Source organism: Podarcis vaucheri (genome assembly GCF_965113315.1).
Source record: "Podarcis vaucheri genome assembly, chromosome: Z".
Taxonomy (NCBI): Eukaryota; Metazoa; Chordata; class Lepidosauria; order Squamata; family Lacertidae; genus Podarcis; species Podarcis vaucheri.
Genome location: NC_138758.1, coordinates 44213588 through 44233103, shown reverse-complemented (window position 1 = coordinate 44233103; position 19516 = coordinate 44213588). Strand labels below are relative to the sequence as shown.

The window sequence follows — 19516 nt, the reverse complement described above, 5'->3', positions numbered from 1 at the left end:
ATGGCATCTGCTCAACCCTGCATTGTTTCCCTCCCTCCCTAATGACGAGCAAATCTCCTGTAGGTTGACTATTTCATTTCATGGTAACCTGTGGAACCACTTTCTGGAGAGCTACCAATTGACATGCTACTTGCTTCCCTGCTATTTTCATCTAAAAAACAGGGACAGGGGTTTATCAGTTGTGATGCTTTCCTTATTTGAAGAACATCCCTAGCAGAATATTAAGGAACTGAGTGAAAGGAACTGAGGCTTGGCTGTAGATTAAAGTAATCTTCCAGCATGAAAACCATAGTCCTAAATCTATGCTCAAAGGCACTTTCCTCTGCATTTAATTTCTTTTATAATCATCTGTATTCTGAAGATCTCCAGGCAGCATAATATGCCTCTTCTTCCACTCCATATGCTATCAGCTCAGTACAGTATTTACAAAGTTTCTTTGCAAGTGTTTCAAAAATGTGCAGCTATTTCCTGAGAGTTTTCTCCCAGTTTAGTGTGTGTGTGTGTGTGTGTGTGAGAGAGAGAGAGAGAGAGAGAGAGAGAGAGAGAGAGAGAGAGAGAGAGATAATGGATATTATTGCAACTTTCCCCTCTAGAGTTGTGCATAGGAGAAGACTCAAAATCATTTCTAGGGAGCTGCTCTGCATTCTGCTTCTACGCATGGGGGCCTTGATTATCTTCGACATCATCTATTTTGCATTGGCTTTTAGCTTTTTTCCTTATTTGCTTGCTTGAGCTGGTCTCTCCCCCATTTCATCTCCTGCATTGTTCAGCTCGGGACTTGAAGTCAAATAGAACAGACTTTGAACTTTCAGTTAAAATCAAAATTAAAATCAAATTCAATGTTGTTTCCCTTCTTCAGCGATGAAGCCCGAAGTCAGCAACTTAACAGTTTGGGGCATCACCCCTGAAGGCTTCAATCTCTCCTGGATCACCACCAAAGGAAACTTCGAGAGCTTTATCATTGAAATTATTGATTCCAACAGGTTGCTGGAACCCATGGAATACAACATCTCAGGCCATTTAAAGGCTGCTCATATCTCAGGGCTGTCCCCTAAAACTAATTTCATTATCTACCTCTATGGAGTTACTCGTGGTTTCCGTACTCAGGCATTAAGCACTACAGCTACTACAGGTATATGATCCTACCTCATGTGTTATTCAGTTTCCTTTTCAAGACCATCCTTAACCTCAGCATCATTTACTCTTTCACACTTCCTATTGCCTTCTGTTGAATTGCAGAAATGGACAACCAAAATTGTATGTGTGCTGAAGTGTTCCCTTACATGAAAAGATATTTGGAGCTTTTTTCATGGGCTTTTTTTTTTTTTTTTTGTAGGGAGAAGGGGCAATAAAGTGGAAAATTAACTATTTGTGTATGCCACTTTTAAAGTCATTGTTTAACTATGAAAGAGGTAACAATGGCCACCAACTCGGATGGCTTTAAGAGAGGAGTACACAAATTCATGGAGGGTAAGACTATCATGAGGCACAATGGCCAAGTTCTCCTTCTAGTCTGTATGCCTCTGAATACCAGTCGTGGGGAATCACAGATTGTGTTAACAAGATGGTGGACTATGGTAGGCCTTTGGCTTTAATCCAATAGAGCTCTTTTTACAATTTTGTAACTGAGATAAGTTTTTCTTCCTCTCTTATAAACACTGAAAGTAGGGGTTATCTGGTGAAGATGGCTGTGGCAGATTTAGGACAAATAATAATAATTCACTCAATGCCTATTTAAATTATAGGACTTTGCTGTGGTGCAGCAGAGATTTTATTATGTTCCATGAAGAAAAGAAGCCATTTTTTCTAGAAGTGTAGAACATGAGCGCATAAGGGAAAATGAGAATAGAAATGCTTGTTAGTCCATCACAATATCCTGTTTTGATGGACTTGGGAAATTTCTAAGTAGTTTTTTTCTAAGGTATATTATACTTTCCATTGATCCTCCAAAGTTTCATAGGGTAGAGAATGGAAAGTGTGCTAAATATATGTAGCCATATCTAGCATCTCTTGTAGCCCCTTGCAGATGTTGGTTATACATGGGAAGAACTAATGAGTGTAACAACAAATCGCTGTTCCCAGGGAACTCTGGGAATTGTATCTCTGTGAAGAGAATAGAAGTCTCTTAACAATTCTTGGCACCCTTGACGTGTTAAAAATGTGTAGTGCAGGTGGGGCCTTAATCTTAACAATAAAGTCTCCACCCACCCCAGTTTCACTAAAAATATGAAGTTATGAAATTTCACATTATACATATAATATTATACACATACTATATACCCCCCCAGATTTACTAAAGATTTACTGAAGTAACCTGCACATAAATAGATAGACACACCAACACACATAACTCTATAAAGCAGTCTCAGCTAGCACAGTCTATGTGGGACTAGTAGTCCAACAAAACCTGGAAAGCACCATGTTGGTATCAAAATGCATGTTTCAATATACGTATAAGAGGAAACAGAGGAAACAGAGTACAGCATGAGGCTTGACATTTTATGGGTATTATCACAAATATATGCATAAATGTATTTTTAAACATAATTTTGCATATAATTATCCAGACTTTTTAAAAAAAACAACAACAACAAACCAACCAACCAACAGTGCACATAGTTTAGACAGAAGTAGGTTCTCAATACAAGAGACAGTTCAGTGTGAGAAAAGCCTGTGGGTTAGAATTCTGTATATATATATATCTCTTTAAAACTGATTCATTTCTATCCTAGTCGTCTCAATGCTACCTACTGCTTTCCTGTATTTTTGCCATTGTATAAATTGGACAACCAAAAAGCACCCTTTAAAGGTTGCTTTAAATGTTAGCTCTACTCAGAGTAGACCCAGTGACTAACTTAAGTCCATTAAATTCAGTGGGTGTATGCTCAGTAGGATTTAGCCGGATACAACCCAAAGTTTACAGGTAGGATTCCACCGGGCATGTTTCTTCTGCATCCTTGAGTTCTTCTGTTATTGTATTCCACCTTGGAAGTTTTGCCCATGTTGATTCCAATGTGTTTTTTCCTCATAGTAACTGCACATCTCCTTAGCAAACTCACAGTTTCAGATACTTCCTCTGACAGCCTGTCCCTCATGTGGGAAGCGCAGGACGTTGCCTTTGACCATTTCCTCTTAGATGTTAGAAACACCAACAACCAGTCTCTGGACTCCCAGCAGCACACAGTGCCAGGGGACTCTCGGAGCTTTGTTCTCATCAATCTCAGACCGAACTCTAATTATACCCTCCAGCTTCATGGCTTGGTTGATGGGCAAAGTAGCCAGACCTTGATGACATGGGCTACCACAGGTATATCACCTCCAAGATTTGCCTTTTCTCTGATTCCTTTTACTCATAAGTGCAGTTTCCCCAAGTATGATATTTTCCTTCCTGTCTTAATTTAGAAAGGGTGCTTATTTCTCAGAACCGGAGTAAAACTGAAAGGAGGACAATGTTGTTACAACTGTTGTGTCCCAACAATTAAGGACTTCTTCTGTACATGCACACATGCTAATCTACATCACATATGTGTGTGTGCTACTTACAACATACATATATGCATATATAAATATATGTGTATGTACTTGTTCCAGCAGACATTTTTCTACAGCATCACTGCATCTGATCTCCCATCACTGACCATCATTGCACTTCTTCTGTCTTTCTTCTTCCTGCCTTGATGTTTTCATCATGAGGCCTTGCTATCCCACAGTTCTTGTCATCCTGAGAGATAAATCTTTGCATGCCACCTTGCTTTATGATGGCACATATCAGTGTTCTGCTGTTGGACCTAGAAGACACCTCAGTTACTTATATTTTCAGTATTGCAATGTATCAACCAAAGAGAGATGGGAAGCTGCATGGTTGGTACCAATACCATTATACATATCAAGAGTCTCATCTGTCTGGCATCTCTGCATATATTATTATGCTGAGTCAGTACTTGGAATGGAAAAGCAAAGCCCATCTCTTTCTTGAGCTTCCAGCCCAAGAGTACAGTCACTTCTACCAATCATCCACAAGATGCCAGCGTGTTTTGCTAACAAAGGCACCTCCAGGGTAACCAAGATCCTACTGTATGTCTTGCCTGACAGGATTCTTTCATTTTGCATTGCATGCAGGAGCTTTTAAGTTCCAAGGGCTATGCCTGATCTGACCGGAAAAGCATGCTTTGACAATGTCCAAGTGGTGGAGAAATGTTGGGAAAACTATTTCAAACTTGCATGTTAAGTCTGGTGGTGCTATATCTGTCTTCTGTGTTGCTGTACATTCCACCATCTTCAGGTGATCATGAGATCACATTGAGCTTGTTTCTTTAAAGGCACATGAGCATTACAAAACCATGCCAACACTGCTTTGTCACCATATGGCAGCATGAGGGCAGTTCTAGCATGAGTCCTTAATTGGGGTCAGTTAGGTTTCACACATGCAGTAAGCAGCGCTGAGGCAAGCACAGCTTCTTGGGAGCTGGCGCCTGCTTCAGTTCTGCTTTGGTCCCTGCTCACAACCATTTTTCTCCCTTCCATTCCTGAGGCAAAAAATAAAACATCTTACCTTGGGGAAAGAGAAGGGAGACTTATTGGGGGGCTCTCCTAGATGAGCAGACCATCCATTGATGCAAGTTATGTCATTTTTATACTCTGGACTTAGTGGTTTTGTGCCAGGGGTGGGGAACCTCACATGTTGTTGATTAAGTGATGCATCTTCTGTTTTCTCTACCACCACATGGCTGCCAACCAGTAATGCTTTTCTCTTTCCGCTTTTTGTGTTCCCTTTTTCTTCAGAGGTCGAACCACAGCTGGGCATGCTTACACTCACAAATGCTAAGGCCAACACATTCAACCTTTCCTGGACCACAAGAGATGGGCCTTTTGCAAAGTTGGCTGTAAATGTTAGAGATTCCCATTTGTTCCGGGAGTCTCAGAAGCTTTCGGTGTCAGGAGAGGCTCATGACACTCTCGTCTCAGGCTCAGTAGATTATACTGATTATGACATTAACATTCAGGGCACAACCACAGGCGGGAGACACACTGAGTCTCTCATCTCTTTGTTGATGACAGGTACCCATTTAAAAGACATCGGGTGTTTGTTCCCCCCACCCCTTCCATTCCCCTCCTATTTGGATTAAATGAGTTGGCAATTGTGATTGCGGCATTTTCACCATGTACTGCCTATCCCATATCTAAGAATGTTGATGGATTACAGCTTTGTGGAGCAAAGTTGATTGACTTTCAATTGAGGGTTGCCTGTTTGTTTGTTTTAAACCAAACAGCAGTAGGCAATGGACAATACAAAATTTATATTACTATGTGTCTGGAGAAGAAAACATTGACGGTTAATATGATCTCCATCTTCGTGTAATTGTAGCCATGAGATCTTGGACTGCCTTGGAAGGTGGTAAATTCTCCTTTGCCAGAGGTTTTAGACAGATATTGTTGGGCTCAAATTGCCATCAATCCCAGCCAACATGGCCAATTGTCAGGGATGAGGTCTAACAACATCTAAAGAGCCACAGGTTCTCTGCTGCTATACACAATTACTTGGAAGCAAGTTCCATTGACCACACTGAGACTTACTTCTGAGTAAACACACTGAAGTTTGTCTACCACTCTCATAGATTTGGTTTCCCAAACTTGCATCTCCAGCTGTTTTTGGACTACAACTCACATCATCCTCAGCTAGCAGGACCAGTGATCAGGGATGGTGGGAACTGTAGTCCAAAAACAGCTGGAGACCCAAGTTTGGGAAACACGGCCATAGATATTTAGAAGGCACTGAAGCAGAGCTTCCATAGTCTCGGTTATGACTAGGACAGGTCCATGCAGGTGTTGATGGGTCTTCTAATAACCTGATCTCAAACTGCAGCATAACCCTTTGTGCAGCTAACATAGACCACATCATGAAGCTTGACTGTGCTATCCATGGAGATATTGCATTGTACCCAAACTAAGTTCTCTTCAGAGTAGACCCAAATTATTCAGTTCATTGATTTCAACAGGTTTATTCTGAGTAGGACTGGCACTGGATACAGCCCACTGAGTGATGGATATGCATGTATGAATCTACCTTGAAAACTATATACATTTATTTCACCATTAATACTACACTGTAATAGTTGCTAGTTTCCCCTGCTCCCCCATGGAGACCTGTGGTTGATATCAAGTTACACGCACTGTCTTATCTAACTCTTTTTTTTTTCTCCTTTGTGTTTTTCACACCTTCCCCTTCTTTCAGAGCCTTTGCCCCCACTGGAAAACCTCACTGTCTCAGGCATTAATCCATATGGCTTTACAGTGTCCTGGATGGCATCAGAGAATGCCTTTGACAGCTTTCTAATAATCGTGGTGGATTCTGGCAAACTGCTGGACCCCCAGGAGTTCCTCCTCTCAGGAGCCCAGCGTCAGCTGACACTTAGAGGTCTCATAACTGGCATTGGCTATGAGGTTGTGCTTTACGGTTTTGCTCATGGTCGCCAAACTAGGCCCTTAAGTGTTGTTGCTCTAACAGGTATTTTAATGCAACTGGAATGTTCTCTACCTCTAATGCACACTTTCTTCATCCTTCCTCTGGACACTTTTTTTTTTTTAATGCCTCATTTGGTGACCAACCATGGTTTCCCTCATCACTAGCTACTGACACATTCACTAACATGACTCCCATACTTCTTTTTCTTGGATGCCCTATCTCTTGGAGAACCAAACTGAGAGAACCAACAGATGTTGATTTGTTCAGATGTCTTTGAACCCCTATCCGAAGGGGGAGTTTCAATGTATCCTCATTGATTGAATCTTTGTTTATACATTCTACTTCTCTTCCCTTGTTTATTTATTCTACTTTTGGAAAAGCAGATTGCATGAGGTACACAGCAAGAGAAGAATGTTCCTATCCAAACACTGATCAGGGTTAACTTCAAGAAAACTTGAGCTTTCAAGAACTCCATGAGTGTTAAACTCCCTATGGGCTGGGTCATTCTGCAAAATGATGACAGGGACAATACCAGCAGTGAACATTATGTCCAACCAAGTATTCTGAAGGGTACCCCACATCTAAACCCATCAATATATCCATTTAACTAAACTCAGCCCCACCACCATATTGTCTCCATTGGAAAGCTTCAGCAGTGGCTTTGAACAAGGATTTAAATCCGTGTTAGGAACTTACTTCTGAAGGAAGAATAATCTTAATGCTTGGAACATTTTTCAGTAGTACTCCAGGACTCCTTAAAACACCTCTTCTCCATGATAGTCCGATCTATTTTCTTCATACAAGAGAATCTGCAATGATGGCCAATATGATCTAAGTTTGCATACATAGCTGAGCTTTCATATTCCTTGTAAGCCAAGGTATCCAGCTTCATTGGAATCCTATTGGGAAAGATTTTACTTAGTTGATTAATATATTGCCTTTCTTCCATAGAACTCAACGCAGCACAGCATACATAGGATTCCTAGGCAATCTCCCATCTAGGCACTAAATAGACCTAGACTGGTTTTGAGCTGCAGCCAAGTAGCGAACTCCTAGTTCAAGGATATGATCTAGCCCTCTATAAATAATTTGTCCTGCCCTCTCAAGACCAATGGCCAAAAGGAAAGGAATAGAAGTAGACACAGCACTGGGATGGGTGGAGATGCTTCCCTAACATCACATTGATCATTTAATGGATAGACAGGAGTAATATTCCCTCTCTTCAGCTGATCTGCTTTGTTCAGCTGATGAGGAGGTTGTCTGCCTGTGTATGTCCTTTGTATGTGCATGTGAGAGTGTGTGGGGATCATACCCATCACTGCATTGCCCCACTAACCTCAGTCTGAACTTAGCCAGCATCCACCTGCCTATCTTCTTTCTTGCAACCAGTCCAGGGTGTTTCAGTGTTTTAGTCTCAGTGTTGCCCCTTGTAGAACCCTGCAGGAAGCTCTTGACCGTCCTACTCTCTCTCTCTCTCTCTCTCTCTCTCTCTCTCTCTGTGTGTGTGTTTAATCCTTTAAAAAAATCACCATATTAATTCAATTCCTAGCCAAGAAACTAAGGATTTTTCCAATCCTTAGCAGCATTATTTGACATCTACCCATATTTACTTGTAGCCTTTCTGTTCTCTCTCTCCATCTCTCTTTCATTATCTCAGAATATCTTGCTAAGTAAACACAGCTCCGGAAGGTGCAAGAAAATTGATGCTACAGCAATCTTGGTAGCTTTTGAAGCATGCATGGCTAAACAGTGATACCGCTTTATTTAGTTCCTTCCACCTGTAAAAGTGCAACAAGTGCACTGCTGCATCAGACCCAAAGTCCATATAGCCAAGTTATCTTTTTCCACTAGTGGCCAGCCAGATGGGCTTGGGAACTATTATGTCCCCAGAGGAACTAATTCTAGTTCACATATGTCCCTTTACAAAATGAGCTAGTTCAGTTCATGTTCAGTTCTCAGTTCCATCTAAGTTCATCCAAAGTAACCCTAAGCAAAAAAGAGAAAAAAATCAGCATTCCCAAGTTGCTGAACTGAAGTATACAATATATTTAAGACTAAGAAGACATCAGAACACACACACAGTAGACTGTGAATTCTTTGGTTTATTTACCCCAATTGTGATGTTTACGTTTAAAGGCCCAAAGAGTAAATAAACAAACAAAACCCACATGTAAGAAAATAAATCTGAAGAAGAACTAGAAATTGTTCAAAGTTTCTACCCCCAAATGAACTTAATTCATGTTTAGTTCACCCGGAATTTTTGAGGACCACTTTCAGGTGTGGTTCAGAAGGGTTTTTTCTAACAATTCAGTGAAACCAAACTACTTAAACCAAACTAGTTCACTACAAACATGTGTGCTGCCTATGTACCTGGAAGGTTAGTTTGTGATGGCCTGACCCAGTTCAAATTTTGGCACCAGGGAGGGAAGGACATGCTACAGCCAGATAAGAGCTTTTGCACCTGGGACTATGCTCATCTTGAGATCCAGATGCTCATTACAAGCTGGGCACATGCATAATATGAACCTAGTATTCCAGTGAAATCACTAATCAAACTGCTTCAGTCAGGTGTCAAACATGCACCATGTGGATCAGATTTGTCTGAAGAGGTGCTACATAGAAGAGAGCAAAAATTTATTCTCATCTGTGTCAGAGAAAAGAACTAGAACTTTGTGCTTATGTTACAGGAGATCAGGTTTCAGACAAGCAATAGGAAAACATCTTGCTAGGGGAAAGCAGCTCAACAATAGAACCAGCTACCTAGGGAATTGGTTAGGCTCTTCCTCAGTCGAGAGTCATCTGCTCAGGCATGAAAAACCTCTGCCCCTCCAAATGTTATTAGACTTCAGCTCCCATTAGTCCCATACAGCATGGCCAACAGGGAATAGTAGCCCAACAACATCAGGAGGACTGCAGAAGCTCCCCGCTCCTGCCCTCCATTTTTTGTATGGATAGGGCAGAAGGGGTGGTTCAATAAGACAGTGCCCCACCAACCCCAGGTATCCCCACCTGCCTGCCTTCTTGCTTATTACCAGTCTCAGTGTTAGTCTTGCAGAACTCAGCAGTGAGGAGGTTGGGAACAAAACTGAAATAAGTTGACTCAGCATATCATTGGCTTCACCTCCACCTACTGATAGCCTCCTCGTCTTCTGTGCCACCAGCCACCACTGGATCAGGGGTGCTGGACTAAAGGGGCTACAAACTTATTATAATTTGTGAATTGGAAGAATAGGTTGTTTTGTTCAAAGGCGTGCTTTGATGTGAACCCGGGAAAACGACAATGTTCAGATAATTTACAGTGGTTTTGCTTTTAATGACCTTCTTTAAAAAAAATGAGCAGAAAAATAGGAGATTCTGATGGAAGACAGAGAACGAATGAACATCAGGCTTACTACCAGCATGTTTTAATATTGCATGGCAGGGGGAGATGGTGAGTGATTATGCCGTGCTGCTTTGGGGGTCCTTGAAGAGTGATCGCACCTACACCCACATATTTTGATAAGAATGTGTCTTGCTCATAATCTCTGAATGCATTTCCCTCCTTTTTTTGGATAGCGGATTCTTTCCACTTCTTTGAATTTGTGACGGAAACATTTACATCATACGCTAATCTGACTTGGGGCAAATCTCCTTGGAGTCTCCTCCTTTTTCTTCTTTTAAAGGAAATTAAAAATCTTATTTCTCCCTCTCTTGCTTTCTTTCTTTCTCTTTCTCCCCCTCTTGCACTTTCAGAAGCAGAACCTGAAGTGGACAACCTTCTGGTGTCAGATGCAACCCCTAATGGCTTTCGTCTGTCTTGGACGGCAGATGATGGAGCCTTTGACAGTTTTGTTCTTAAAATAAGGGACACCAATATGGTATCAGACCCTCTGGAACTAATTGTACCAGGCCATGAACGCACCCAAGATATAATAGGGCTGAAAGAAGGCACAGGATATTACATTGATCTCTATGGAGTTACCAGTGGACAACGTTCCCAACCTGTAAATACAATCGCTACAACAGGTATTGTTTGGATAAAGTGTGGCAAGGATGAGAAAGGCATGATCCACTCACCTGCATATGTGTGCATGTGTCTTTCACATCTGTACCTTTCTTCTTGACACGCTACATTTCCATATGCAGGGTCTTGTTTCTTTATTTTTTAAGGTGAAGGAGCATCCCATCATGTGAGCCCAACTGTCATTCTGAACTAAGGAGTATTATCCAGTCTTAGTCCTACTCAAAGCAGAGGCTTTGGAACTGATGGACATGACTAATTTAAGTACATTAATTCCAAAGGATAAAATTTAGCTGCAAGCAATGCTGGCTTTTCATACCATAAAAAATTGGAAAGTACAAAAATGGGTGTAACGTCTGTGGAATCCTTGTTGGAACATGCATCCATCACTGGTCAGTAGGTCTTCACACAGACCAACTCATGCAAAGAGGACAGCTATTTCAAAGTGGCTTTACTTGTTAAGCATAGGAAACTGTCCTGTAACAACTCAGACCATGGTCCATCTACTCAGTATTCACCAGAGTTGAGGAACCTCTGGCTCAGGGGCCACATTTAACCCACCAGGCCTCCCCATTTGAACCACAAGATCATTTTCCACAAACCATGCCCACTTAGACCACACCTGATGTCATAGGAAGTTCAATACTGTTTTATCACTATCTCTCCCCCACTCCATAGGCCAGCTTTTAACAGGTTGGAAGGAACACCTACAAGTCAATCAGTCAATGTTATTATGGTGCAAGGTGATTGACATGTCGGTGCTCCTGCCCTATCTGGGGTTTCAGGCAAGAGACATTCCAATCCCTACTTGGTGATGCCTTGGATTGAACCTAGGTCCTTCTGCATGGAAAGTACATACTTTGCCACTATGATACAGCTTTTCTCCAGGATAAATATCTATTAGCTGTTTTTAGTGCCTCCTTCCCACCATCATCAGTGACAGAATCTGAGTCAGCCCTTTTCAGAATGACTTAGGAGCCCAGGATTTAATTCTGTAAGTTGGTAACAGGAAAAAAGTCCATTAAAATCTCCAACAACATTGCTTATAGTGCAGCAATTCAGAGAGCTTCAAGGAATCGTGGTCCTCATGATGTGTGAGTGACGTGTAATTAGCTTTTGATTTTATGGCTTTCGGTCTGTCAGTACACCCAAATTTTGATGCTAATGCAAAAAAGATTTTCCCAAAGGCAAATAAAGAAACCTGCGACACCTGGAGGGCCATGGGTCCCCATCCCTTCTGCACTGAGGTTTGGACTGGAAAGGGTAAATAGGTCCAGATGCTATTGGACTCCAACACCCATCAGCCCTTAGGATAGCTTTTTCTCATTCTTTCCTTACAAATCTTGAAATGCTGAAGATGTTTCAGAATTGGGTTTTGTAAGCAAAGTCAAATTAGGAAAATGCATACATCCTCCAAATTTAGAAGAAGAAGAAATTAGTTGAACTTTAACTTGCATGTCTTATTAGATTATTTTAATGTGATTTGCTTCTGGTATTTGTCTCTTGCTTGCTAATGGACATCTCTTGTGTGGGTTGCTTATTTTTTATTTTTTATTCAAAAAAAAACCCCTAAGTTGTTTTCATTGCAACTGGGGGAAAATCATCTATTTACAGTTAAAAGGCTGAATGTACATACTGGGCTGCCAGATTATTTTTTTCTTCTGGGTGTTGGATAGCTCTTCCATTTTATTTCCCTTTTGCAAGTTGACCTGCCAAAAGAAATGTAAGACCCGTAGCAAAAATCTTGACATGAAAACTTGTAAACTTGAACAGCTTTGATTTGCACATGGTTTTATCATTATCTGCAATGAGTATGCAGGGACATTTAACCAAGGGGAAGAGGGCAGGATATACACAAAACTGACAGATTTACATCAGCCACATTTTTTTTTTCTATTCAAAGAGTATCTACATCTGATGCCAATCATCAGCATAAACATTGTGACAAAAATGCCCCAACAATGCTATGAAGGCAAAAAGCTGGGAAATAGAAACATAATGACTATATGCCCTGTCCAATCTACATTTCCACTGGAAACTCCTAGGTGTGTGTGCATGAATACACAGTCATGACTTACCCCTAATAATCCTGGTAACACTAGTGTGTTGGAGGTGCTGTGAGGTGCCTAGGAGATGCCTTGTCTGCTCACAGAACTACAGTTCTAAAAGTAGTTTAGCAATCACTCTTCCTGGGAAAATATGGGTATTGTAGCTCTGTGAAGGGGTCTCCTGACAACTCCCAGCAGCCTTAACAGACTGCTGTCCCCAGGATTCTTTGGAGGAAACCATGACTGTGTAAAGTGGGATGGTACGTTAATCATCAGATGACACAGTTGGTTAGAGTGTGGTGCTGATAATGCCAAGGATGCAGGTTTGATCCCCATAAGGAACATCTGCATGTTCCTGAATTGCAGTGGGTTGGACTAGATGACCCTCAGGGTCCCTTCCAACTCTACAGTTCTATGCTTCTATGGTACTGCTTTAAGTGAATACTGCAGATGAGGACTAATTCCAGTTTTGGCCCCACCTTCCTCCCCATTGAGTTCTATAAAAGGGTAATACTGAAACTAAAGAAGGGAAAGTTGATAGCCAGGCCCTGGAGCATAAATGTGCAGAGGCTTCCCCAATACAAGAGCTCCATGTTCACAACTGAGAACACATGAATCTCTCAGCTAGAGCTATGACACCTGACATACTATCAAAGACCATGAATGATCCATTTTGAGTACAGCATTTGCTATCCTGATGTCGTCTCCTGGCGGAAGGTGTCTTGGGATTTGAGCATTACAATTCTTTTGGGGGGGTCATGGGGGAGTTGTGTGCAGTATTGACTACAACTTCAAGATCCTTGTCAAAAACAAAAACTTGGCCATGAAGACAATCATTTGCCTGTGCCAAGTAAAAATGCTTTGTGGTATGGAACTTTCCATTCCAGTCATGACACTGGACCAAATATTTATTGTAGCTCCTGGACTGGAAATCTGAGACCGTGTGTGTGTGTGTGTTTTTTTTTCCCCTACCAGCCTGGCTGATGCAACAATTTGTTAACTCCTTCTCTTTGTTTGCCTTACTGTCTGTCTCTTGGTTAGCAATGGGACCTCCCAAGGAAATTACATTCTCTGATATTACCGAAGACTCAGCTGTGGTCAGTTGGACACCCCCACGGACAAGGGTGGACCTCTTCCGGATTACCTATGTTCCAGTTACAGGAGGTAAGGAAGAAGAAGGGTGTATGAACAGGGATGGGCCAGAGGAGGGGAAACTGGAGGTGGCCAAATGCCTGGCCCTCAGAATCTTTTCAGGCCACATCTCCCAATCTCCCACCAGCACTTATCTATGCCCTTCATGAATGGTTTTGCCTGACTTAAAAGTGTTCATGAACTGTGATCATTTGCTTGCCTGGATGCAGCTTAAAGAGAGATGGTATGTGTGTAAGATAAGATTTGCATCCGTTGCTTTGTCTACTTTTGTCTCTGACCCCATCCTCTGCTGGCATGTGCCTCCCCAACCCCCAAGGTTACCTGAGGAAGGCTATGACCCTTGGGATGAAATAATGTTTCTACCTTTTTCATAATACCAATGAAGCTGGATGTTGGGAGGTTCACAACAGACAAAAGAAAACACTTCTTCTCATGGTGCATAAAGGAACTATGGAATGCGCAACCAGAAGATGTTGTGACAGCCACCCACTTGGATGTCTTTAAGGGGAGATTAGACAAATTCATACCCATGATGGCTGTGTACTACCCCCAGCGCTGGTTGCAGTATGCATCTGAATACCAGTTGCTGTGGAAGAGGAGTAGGGAAAGAGCTGTTGTGCTCATGTATTTCTTGTAGCCTTCTCAGAAGCATCTTATTGGTCACTGAGAACAGGATGCTGGACTAGATGGGCGTTTGGCTCATGCAGCAGGGCTCTTATGTTCTCTTATGGCTGGTAACGTATTGTGAATGTTGGAGACAAAATACTTAAGCCTTTGCTTCTGGTTTCTGAACCTTGCACACTTAGTCCCACCAGTCACCCAAGCTACTATCTATTCCAGGTCCCCCCAATTATGTGACAGTAGATGGAAGCAAGAGTAGAACTAAACTGGTAAAACTGATCCCTGGCGTGGAGTACATTGTCAGTATCATCTCTGTCAAAGGATTTGAAGAAAGTGAGCCTGTTTCTGGATCTGTGACCACAGGTATGTCCCAGACGTTGATGGCAATTAAGTGATCAGTAGCCAGGATGCTTTACAGCAGGAGTAGGGAACAGGATCCAGAGCTCCTGTCTCCTGGTGAGCCATTTTGAGAAAAAGATAGGGCTGACCACTGTCAAACACCTGATGTCTGGTTACCACAGGTGTGCTCCTGATTCTTTCCTTTGGACTCAAGCGAGATTGCAAAGGAAGATACCTACCAATATGGGGTTGCAGGCAGACATAGTTTAGGGGCAAGGAACAGTTCCACTTTTGAGTGCAGCCAGCCACATTGGGGTTGGTAGCAAAAGCCCTGCTTACCATGGAAAAATGAAGAGTTCATTTTAAGGTTCCTGGTTGTTCTTTTTCAGCCATTTGGCGTAATGTCAGGTGTGCATATATAATGTCAGGTGTGCATGATCTGGGCGAAGTGGCTTTATTAGGCCTGCGGACTGGAGATTCCTCACAATTGAGGAAAGAGAGTAGAAAAGGGCAGATCCCTGCCCTGAGGAGCTTACAGCCTAAAATTTGACACAGAGGCAACAGTGGAGAAAGGGGAAGAAAGACTGGGAGAAACAAGGGACCAAGATATGGCCATTACAGTTGCATGCATTTAGACTTAGTTCCCACTGCATTACTGGGAACTAGAGGGCTATCCTTGACAGGAAATGTATGTCTTTTTTTCAGAAGGGATTTGAAGGAAGTAATACAGATGATACCACACAGGTGTTCTAGCAAGTGGTACCAAGGCAGATTGTGACATTCTATCTCTGTCTGTCTCCCACTCTATAGCTCTGGATAGACCATCAGGGCTAATGGCAGTGAACATCACGGATTCCAAAGCACTGGCTGTTTGGCAGCCAGCAATTGCTGCTGTTGATGAGTACATCATTTCCTATGTTACTGAGGGTGGTAAGTCAACATTGCTTTGAAGTAAGGCTGGGGCTGGGGGAGAAATGCGACCCAATTTTAAAGTCAAAACTACCAAATTTGCACTTTCTGAAATAGCATGTGAACTGAAACAAAGTCATATTTTAAAATCTGCAATCCTCCAGATTTTGCGATGCAGTTCTACAGCCAAGAAATGTGTACTAAAAATGCAGCTGCTGGGGGGAATAGTGTATATACAAATAACAACAAACAAAAATGCATTATGTCAGGGGAGATTGCTTTGTAAAAATGTGTGTCAGGCAAAACTGAATACAAAATGTGTATATTAGGAGAAATTCACACTACCATGCAGATGAGGATTTTTATTTTTATTTTTAATGCAAACAGTTGTGGCATTTTCTTCTTACCTACAACCACTCGAGGGGATGTCTCAGTCTGTCATTGGCCCTGGGTTCACCTCCTGCTGACCTCCCTCCTTTCTGCCCTACCAGTACCAATGGGCACCAGCCACAATTGCACTATTTGCTTTTTGCTAACTCTGTCATGGAGCTCTCCTAAAATTGTTGGGTTGTCCTTGGAGTAAACCCATTGAAATTAATGCACCTAATTTAGCAATGGCCGTGTTTCAATGGGTCTACTCTGAGTAGGACCAATGTTGGCTACAACCCATGAATTGCAGAAGAGTAGCCATGTTAAGTTATAGTATAAATATATTTGAAACGTTAAAGGTGTTTGTTGTATTTGTAGCCTGCTTTTTTTGGCAAGTTCATTTGTGATCCAGATTGGTTCAATGTGAATTGTAATTTGCATCGTATCCTGACTTAAGACCTTATGATGGGAGATGGGTTTGAGATATTTCTAAGAAAGAAAATAAAATGGCAGGGATGAAGTTCAACAAGCTCTCTCATCCAAGTGGGCTGTGTTGCAGAGTCCTCTTCTCTATATAGAGTGGCCAAAATTAGCTGAGGAGCAACACATGCATTGCAAAAAGCAGTGAATCCAATATGCCATTAGCTTAGAGCACTGTGATAATAATGTCAAGGTTGAAGGTTTGATCCCTGCATCTTCCTGCACTGAAGGGGGTTGGACTAGATTATCCTTAGAATCCCTTTCAACTCTACAATTCTAGGATTCTATGGTTCAACAAATGCACCTGCTGAATCCAAGTTGCTTGATCGATGTTCTGTCTTTCTTTGTTGTTCTAGAGCGTGAAATTACTCAGAGTGTCTCAGGCAATACTGTGGAATATGATCTCACTGGCCTCCGTCCAGCCTCTGAATATACACTCCGGATCTATGCCAGGAAGGGACCACAGAAAAGCACAGTCATATCCACCAAATTCACTACAGGTAGGTTCTGTTCTATCATAGGTTACTGATGAAGCTTGTGGTCCTAAAACAAGTATATTGCACTGGATTCTCAGAAGGGAGGGCTGAGTCTGCATGAGTTGGTTCCTATACATATCTTTTCCAACCTTGTTCCTTCCAGTTTTTTTGGACTATGACTCTTAACATCCTTGACTATTGTTCATGCTGCCTTGGGTCAATGGCAGCTATGGTTCAAAACATCTGGAAGGCACCAGGCAGACTGATCTTTATATTAAAATATATTTAAAATAAAAAATAAAAATAAAAATTTCTCATCTTTCTCCTAGACCTTGATGCTCCAAGGGATCTCACTGCAACTGATGTTCAGTTTGAAACAGCACAGCTAACATGGAAGCCCCCTCGTGCCCCTGTTACAGGTTACCTCTTGATCTATGAATCAATTGATGGCAAAGTCAAGGTAAGCATTTGAGTCTAGTATGATAGTCTCTGTTCTGTGCAGACTGCAAAGGGGAGGACCCAATATTAAGGATGCGTTCAGACATGCATTAAGTTTCCCTCTGATTATAATGACAGCACTTCTGTCTGTTTTCTAATGTGTCTTTCACACTGCAGTGGCTGGTGCATTATGGAACTATGAGTTTTAGACTGATATACCAGCATGTTGCAATAAATTTCATTCGCATCATTGAGCATGGTGTGACACAACAATGAATGTTGTTAGACAATATCACTACAGTGGACGCTCAGGTTGCGAACGTGATCTGTGTGGGAGGCATGTTCGCAACCTGCAGTGTTTGCAACCTGCAGCGGCACATCTGCACATGCACAGGTCGCAATTTGGCGCTTCTGCACATGTGCAAAGCGCCAAAACCCGGAAGTAACCCATTTCGGTACTTCCAGGTTCGGCGCAGTGCACAACCCAAAAACGCACAGCCTGAAGTGTCTGTAACCTGAGGTATGACTGTAATCCTTTACCCTTTCCGCACATGCCTGCTTTTGTTTCCCCATGACTGTTTGTTTGTTTTGCATATTGCCCTGTATGCAGAGGTCTTGGGGCAGTTCACAACATGAAGTTACAGTATAAAAAGCACAACATGCATACTAAAAATAATTAAAACAATTAACAATAATAATAAAAAATACACTCCTCCACAAAGGCCCCTAAACAATACACCAACCCAAAATACAAATACAAAATCTAAATTAATATATAACATTTAAAAACAATTTAAATCAACCTCCCCCTTCCAATAAAACAGCACCCACCCAAGTTAAAACTCTTTCTCCACTAGAATAATAATTTTAACAAAGGAGGGCTGGCCATCGCCCTCGTTCCACCACCAAAGTGCCCCTCATGAAAACCACAGGAAAGATCTGTATGCCCGTACACTGCCCCCAATTCTGTCACTTTATCTCACAATTTTCAAGGTTAAGGATGGTTGCAAATGTATCTTCAGTGGAATCAAATGGAAATGAACATGTGCTATCTTCCATTAGTTTTCCAGCTCTTGCGTTGTGTGAAGGCTCAAGTATAATGTGAGAATTAACAATTTGGGAAATGTTAGGGAAATGGAGTATACTGCTGTGTGAATGCAGCCTTAGAGCGCATGGCTTGTTTGGGAAAGTTCCCAGGTTCCCATATAAGCCTGACAAGAATCCCTGTCAGAAGGCCCCATAGAGCGGCAATCAATCAGCATTTCACAGGGCCAATGGTATATAGGAGCTTTCTACGTTCCTCCTGTGAACAGGAGTTCTACATCAATGGGGGGGGGGTGGTAATTATTGTTGTACCCAATGCCAATTCCACTCAGACTAGATCCCATTCAAACCAATAGGCCTAAGTTTGTCCTGACCATTAATTGAAATGGGTCTTCTCTGAGCGAAAATAATATTGGACACAATCCAATGTAACCAGAATTGCACTGCTCAGATATACATGAGACATATCAGAGGGCTTGGAGGGGAACACGAACATTTCCAGCAATGCACAAAACCTTTGTGGGTAGGACTTCAGGCTGTTGATGTGAATTTTAAGAGCAAAGAGGCCAAACTCAAAAAATGCTCTTCCTGGGCTGGAGGCTGCCATATTTGTTTCCCAGAATGCTAAGCATCCCCCATCATTCCAATGGGATCTCTGGGGACAAGAAACTGGAAGCGCCAGCCTAGGAAGGGCAAAGAGGAGTGGCAGTGAGTTTTGAACCTCTGCCTTCAAAATTCACCCCACCCCTGAAAATAGCCAGGGGGGGTACTGCCCTTCTCACATCCATGCTTTCTTCATAAAAAGCCTGGCATTGCACAGCCAAATTATTTGCCAGGAAATGCCCTTTGAGACCATTTTCGATGGGTGTCTAAGACATGATGAGTTTGGGCAGCAGAAACATCCCTTCTATTTAGTGCAGTCATGTTCATAGAGATGCCACAGTAGGAGATACATATTTGATGTGCTCCAAATATGCTGCTGTGCTTAGTGCATGTATCAGCCAAGTTCATACCAACACTAACCTTGCTTTCTAGCTATGCCACCAGCATATTCTTGTATGAAAGATTTATCTTAAAGAAACCATTCCCTTGCTTCTAATGTGGCGTGGTGTGAGAAGATCTTATCAGGAACAGAAATGGCCTCATCAATCTTTGACACTGTTTTCTTAAGGTAGCA

At 42.0% G+C, this 19516-nt stretch overlaps 1 protein-coding gene across 6 annotated transcripts in view; it reads left to right on the top strand.

Annotated features, from left to right (window-relative positions):
- TNC (tenascin C) overlaps positions 1–19516 on the top strand; it is an 83479-nt gene that overhangs the window by 52214 nt on the left and 11749 nt on the right. For 2 of the 6 annotated variants that reach the window (XM_082208758.1, XM_082208757.1), the window contains exons 12-21: positions 860–1132; positions 3032–3307; positions 4783–5058; positions 6233–6505; positions 10196–10468; positions 13553–13675; positions 14504–14647; positions 15434–15553; positions 16738–16881; positions 17187–17317. In XM_082208758.1, the coding sequence (XP_082064884.1) occupies positions 860–1132; positions 3032–3307; positions 4783–5058; positions 6233–6505; positions 10196–10468; positions 13553–13675; positions 14504–14647; positions 15434–15553; positions 16738–16881; positions 17187–17317 (2033 nt within the window). The remainder of the gene's footprint in view (positions 1–859; positions 1133–3031; positions 3308–4782; positions 5059–6232; positions 6506–10195; positions 10469–13552; positions 13676–14503; positions 14648–15433; positions 15554–16737; positions 16882–17186; positions 17318–19516) is intronic. The other 4 variants (XM_082208759.1, XM_082208760.1, XM_082208761.1 and 1 more) reach the window with 4 other exon arrangements.